At 40.0% G+C, this 6,167-nt stretch overlaps 1 protein-coding gene across 1 annotated transcript; it reads right to left on the bottom strand.

The window, feature by feature from the left end:
* Positions 1–250: 250 nt before the first annotated feature.
* On the bottom strand, positions 251–3,606 carry LOC102526910 (EP300-interacting inhibitor of differentiation 2). The gene has a single exon (XM_006215029.4). The coding sequence runs from the start codon at positions 3,439–3,441 to the stop codon at positions 2,782–2,784; it is 660 nt and encodes a 219-aa protein (XP_006215091.1). The 5' UTR covers positions 3,442–3,606; the 3' UTR covers positions 251–2,781.
* Positions 3,607–6,167: the final 2,561 nt, after the last annotated feature.

Raw genomic sequence — 6,167 nt, 5'->3', positions numbered from 1 at the left:
GCTTTAAGAAGTATTTACAATAGTCAGGACGTGGAAACAACCTAAATGTCCATTGACAGATTACGGGATAAAGATGTGGTGTATGTATATGTATATGTGTGTGTGTGTGCGCGCACACACACACACACACAAAATGTAATACTACTCAGCCATAAAAAGGAATAAAATGATGCCATCTGCTGCAACATGGATGGACCTTGAGATCATCATTCTTAGTGAAGTTAAGCCAAAAAGAGAAAGAAAAATACCATATGTTTTAATATTTTTATTTTGGAGGGAGGTAATTACATTTATTTATTTTAATTATTATTTTTTAAATGGAGGTACTGGGGATTGAACCCAGGACCTCACGCATGCTAAGCATGTGCTCTACCACTGAGCTATACCCTCCCTGAAAAATACCATATCACTTATATGTGGAATCTAAAAAGACACAAATGAACTTATTTACAAAACAGAGACTCACAGACACAGAAAACAAACTTATGGTTACCAGCGGGGGAAGGAGGTGGGAAGGGATAAGTTGGGAGTTCAAGATTTGCAGATACTTAACTACTATATATAAAAATAGCTAAACAACAAGTTTCTTTTGTATAGTACAGGGAACTATATTCAATATCTTGCAGTAACCTATAATGAAAAAGAACATGAAAACAAACATACGTATGTATACGTATGACTGAAACATTATGCTGTACACCAGAAACTGACACACATGGTAAACTAAGATAAACTGCCTTTGTGATTGATGTAGTAATAGTAATATAAACAAAAATAGCCAGAAACACTCTGAAAATGAAGTATAATCAGAGGTTTGAGCATTACTAAACATAAAACTAGTTAGAGAATTTAAAATACAGTTTAGTAAATGATGAAGAGGCGTCTTTAAGCAAAGTTAGTGGGGAAAATATGGACTAGTTACTAAGTGGTACTGGGATAGCCAGGTAGCCATCTAAAAAGGAAATTTTGGATCCTTACCTCATACTGTACATCAGGATAAATTCCAAAAGGTTTAAAGATTCAAATATGAACAATGAAACCACACACACACACACCAAGAAAACCTGAGATTCAAAATCTTGAGGGTTTAAAAGAAACAAAAGCAAAAATCTCCATGCCAAAAGTCTTTCAGGAAAACCAAAAGCAAATGACAAACTGGGAAAAAAAAATCTGTAACTCACATTATAAGCTATTATCAAATCTCATCTCACTATTTCAGTAATAGTTACTAAAGTCAATAAAGAAAGGACAAAATTATTCAGGAGAGAAGTGGAAAAAGGATGTGAACAGATAGTCTGTGGAAAAAGAAATATATATGATTCAAATGAAAAGATAACTAACTTCACTCAGAATGAGAGGAAAGCAAATTAAAATTGATATACCATTTTTCAACTACATAGATTGGCAAACACCAGACATCTGATGACATTGTGTTGGCCAGGGTGTAAGGAAGCGTCTGTGTTCATCAGTTGCTGGGGGTGGGGGTGTAAAATGGTGCAACATATATGGAAGGCAAATAAGCATTATCTATAAACTTTCAAATGAGTGCATTTGGCTCAGAATTCTCACTTTTGGAAATTCATGCTACAGATGTTATACACAACGAAGAATCTAAGAAGCTGCTGGTTATAAAGTACAGCATTGTTTTTATGAAAATGCTGTTATTATGACATCAAATGTAAGATATACCTCAATTTCAGAGATGTCGATATATGAAAAGTATACTTAGAATCACAGCAATACTGTATTTGTGCACATGCCCTATGATATGCATACTAGATTAAGACAGCAAACTTTTTGGCCAATATAAAATGGGAAGAAAACCTAAATAACCATCAATATATTCCTGGTTAAGTAAATTACACCATAACCACAGAATGAAATAAAATGCAGCTCTACAAAAGAATGAGGAAATGTCGTGGTTTGGAACAATCTTTAAGATAAGTTCTTACTGAAAATGCAATGCATAAATCACTAAATATAACTTGCCAACTTTTGTGAAAAAAATGAAAAACCCCATCCAGATTTGTATTTGCTTGTGTATACAGGGACACTGGAAGGACAGACAAGGTATTGGGGTTACAGATGGGAACTGAGATAGGTAGTGGAGCGAGGGGGACAGGGATGGAAGACTTTTCACTGTACATTTTATATTTTGGGAGCTTATAAATAGATTATTTACCCAAAAAAGTATTAAAAACTGAATGAAAGATAAAACTCGGAAATTTCACATATTTTTGAACACATAATTTATCATGTAATATATATACAGTATTTATTTTGCTTGCCATTTGAAATGCCTCAGAAAACACAAAACAATCTTACACTAAAAACTTCTGTTGAATCTGACGGGAAGAAAGCACATATTCTGACAATTTCACATTCTTCCCATAGCCTTCCAGTCCTAGTAACTCCGCTGGAACTCATATTTCTATCATTGCTATTTGAGGATTTCTTTCATCATCATTAGTTCCGTTACTGGCAATTTTTCTTTATCAAACCTCAATATTATAAAACTATTCTTCACTTTAGTGAAGCAATTTTGAAAGACATTTCTACAATGCAGGGAAAAGAATCTGGATCAGTCACAAACTCTAAGGATGTTAAGGGAGTCCTTTTGACCCTTTCTTCTATTTCTTTTCTGATGCTTTTTCATGAGAAGCTTTCTTCTTCTTTTTTAAACTATATTGTCATATACTTTGACTTTTAAAAGTCAAGTTGCAGGATTGGTATGACTGTCTTGAATGCAGAGGTTCTTCTTGAAGTAGCTTCGTCACTAAACTATTCTCTACTTATAAACTTATCACAACCAAGTTCTTCTATCAGAGGATTGATAACTTCAGATGCAGTCAGAGCTATAGTCAATGTTAAAACATCAAAATCCATCCTCCGAGGATTCCGCTGATACTCGGCATCAAACGCCGCTTCCCTGGCTCTGCAGGCTTCCACGAATCTCCTGCGGCGTTCTTCAAGCTCCTGTATTCTGCCCGGAGCAATCGGGTAGTTTTCCAGATAGTGGCGGAGGAACTGCTGGTAATTAATTCCTAAAACTCGAAGCGGGTGACGGAGACGGAGATACGGCAACGCAGCCAGGCCTGGGCCGTTACCCGGCCTGGACCGGGGTCTGCCCTCAGGCCCCTCTTCTTCCGCTGGGTCCGCCAACAATCGGGCGACCTCTGCCATCCGGGCGTCCCTGGCCGCGGCCACGGGACCCTCCCTGGGCGCCGCCATCGGACCTTCCCTGGCTGCCGCCATGGGACCTTCCCTCGGCACCGCCATCGGAACTTCCCTGGCCGCCGCCATCGGATCTTCCCTGGCCTCCACAGGCGGCGCCAGGGCTGGCTCCCGCCTCCCTCTGCCTACCTCCGCCTGCGGGATGTCACCGTTGTCATTCGCCGCGTCCGTCGACGGGACACTGCTGTCTGCGGGCAGCTTGGACATCTCCCACCGCCGGGTCAGCTCCGCCGCTCCCAGAAAAATAGGAATAATGGGACCGCACGACTAAGGGTGAGCACGTAAATGCGCGTGCGTGAGCGTTATGCACACGGGTAAACGCTGTGTGCAAACCCACGTGCAAGAGCCTAGCGTCCGCGGCCGACCCTAAGAGCACACTGCGCACGCGTCATCCCGAAGCGCCCGCGATCCTCCAGGTGCCACCTAGCGGCCGGGAGAGCCAATACGTCTGAAATCGTCCCCTGTTACCCAGAACGTCGAAGGGCAGAGCTGTATTTTATGTCTCAACCAGTTTAAATGTTTATAAGGAAAGTCTCACAAGATCACTTCCTGTTGGCTTTCCTAAGATTACAGCCTAGGATATCTCTATTCTATACCAAGATATTCTAGGCTCATGGGTTTCTTTAAGGGGGTGGGGTGACGTTCTTTATTGTTTTCCATTTATTCATTTGTTTATCTTCATACCAATCCTCTTAACTACTAAAGTTTTATAAAAATATTTCCTTGTTATTTTAAAAGTTGCTTTGGCTATTCTTAGACATCAATTTTTTAAATAAATCTTATTTGTTAAATCTTATCTGCAATATAATGTGCAGAAAAAAGTATACAAAATGTAAATATACAGTTGAATGACTTATCACAAAGTGATCCATGTAATCAGCATTCAGATCAAGAAATTTAATACTTCCAGTATCCCAAAATCCTTTTCCCCTTCTTATCACTATCCTCTCCTTTCTAGCCAGAGGTGACTGCTATCCTGATATTTATGGTAATCATTTCCTTGCTTTTTTTTTTTAAACTACCTAAGGGTACAGTCCTGATACTGTAGTTAATTTTGCTTGTTTTTTGCGCTTTATGTACTCCTGTGTCTGGCTTCTTTTGCGCAACATTGTTTTTATGAGATTCATCCATATTTTTCACTGTGGTTATAAATAATTTTCTTGATAGTAACATATTCATCACCATTACTTTTAAGTATCCCATAATATTGTAACATGCATCTTAAATATTGACTCTCCAGTTACTTTCTCTTTATACTAATTAACGTGAGAAACCTCATATAAGGATTTCACTGGTGGCGACTACCACTGTGATGGCGTGATTAATGGATGTCAGCAAATTACTGCAGTGACTCAGTGTTCTCTGCCTTGTTGGGAATAGCTATTCTGAGGCATTAGGTCTTATCCGCAGATCATGAGGCTGCATTTTTATTTCCCTTGTCCAAGCACCACATTTATAAAACGCAACATTCAGCCTACGTGCTGCTTCAAACGTGGCTTCCCACCAAGCATCTCTGCAATCACTGGATGTGTGGTTCCTTCAAAAGGCAGCTTCCGGGCTAGGCTGGAGGCTCAAGGTCCATTGCTCCCATCCTCAGGCTGCCTGGAAAATCACAAATATGGAACAAAAGAATTCCCAGACTTAGGTAATAAAGTATATTATTCAAGGAGTAACTATAAATTGTAGTAATTTGCTATAATCCTACAGAGACAGACAGAATCCTGCCTTCTGAGGCCAAAAATCACCTTCCAGGAGAGGCTGAAAGTCCCTCTTCTTATGCGGGAACAGGAATGGCTTTAAACAAAATTGTGGTGTATTAAACAGAAGGGCTCATGTGGGGAGATAAGAACAAACATCTGAAATAGATTCCAGGTTAGCTCTTGCTCCCGAGACTGTTCCCATAGCGGCTGCAGCATCTTTGCCTCTGACTCACTGCCAGTATTTCAGGAGCATTTGAGGACAATTTCAGTCACGCTGCAGACTAAACAACTAAGGAAGCTGATATCAGGAGTTCCGTGATATATTTTTACAGGAAAAAAATAGAGAAGAGAATTTAAACCCATGGTCATCAATTCATATTTTTAAAGAGGAGTGAAGAGTTTATAAGGAAAGACACAGGATCTGCTTCTCCCAAAGGCTGCAAAGCCTGAAATAATTAACACTGGTGGGAAATTTGTCCTTACTGTGAACAAAGATTTCCTTGAAAGGATAAATACTCATGTTGACCTTGGACCTTGAATCAGTACATTTATGGCTGTGGGATGAAACCACAACTCAGAATCTGCACCTGGCTTAGGACAGTTGGGGAAATCATGATGTCATTCTTGCATCTTTATTGCCCCTGATTATTCTAGGCTTTACGTCTCGTGCTCACTAGATGGCCTTGAGCTGACTTATGAGTAAGCGGTAGTCCTTTTTCTGAGCTCTGACTAGTGGATTTTCCAGATTTGCTTATCTCTCCTGAGATATTAAATGCTGTGCTGAGGTCTAAACATGATGTTACAAGCCTTGTCTCTTTTCCCAAGATTGTACTGTGCTAGATTAATTGTAAAAGTGGCCCACATTCTCCATCTTATTTCTGCACCCTTTGGACTATGAGTTTGCAGCTCTTCTCATCAAAAGCTAGATTCTTTTTCTCCGTGCCTTGAATCTGAGCTGGCCTTGTGACTTACTTTGACCAATAGGATGTGGAAGAGATGATGAGGTGTCAGTTTTGAGACTGAGCCTCGAGGCATTTCATGCTTCCATTCCTGTCTCAACCAAGAGAACAACTCTGAACTAGCTTTCTGGATGGTGGAAGACAATAATGGAGCTGAGGAAAGTGGTCTCAAGATCAGTCAGTCCCCAGCCGACCTACCAGCTGACTTCTAGGCTCATTGGCTAAATAAATGCTTGTTATTTTATGCTACTGTGTTTGATGTGATTTGTCATGC

The sequence above is a fragment of the Vicugna pacos genome, chromosome 9, assembly GCF_048564905.1.
Source record: "Vicugna pacos chromosome 9, VicPac4, whole genome shotgun sequence".
Taxonomy (NCBI): Eukaryota; Metazoa; Chordata; class Mammalia; order Artiodactyla; family Camelidae; genus Vicugna; species Vicugna pacos.
Note: the sequence above shows the minus strand (reverse complement) of the source record. Positions and strands in the feature narration are given on the sequence as shown.

Bases quoted from the DNA above. Each gene is read 5' to 3' on its own strand.
- LOC102526910 (XM_006215029.4), bottom strand. From the start codon at position 3,441: ATGTCCAAGCTGCCCGCAGACAGCAGTGTCCCGTCGACGGACGCGGCG.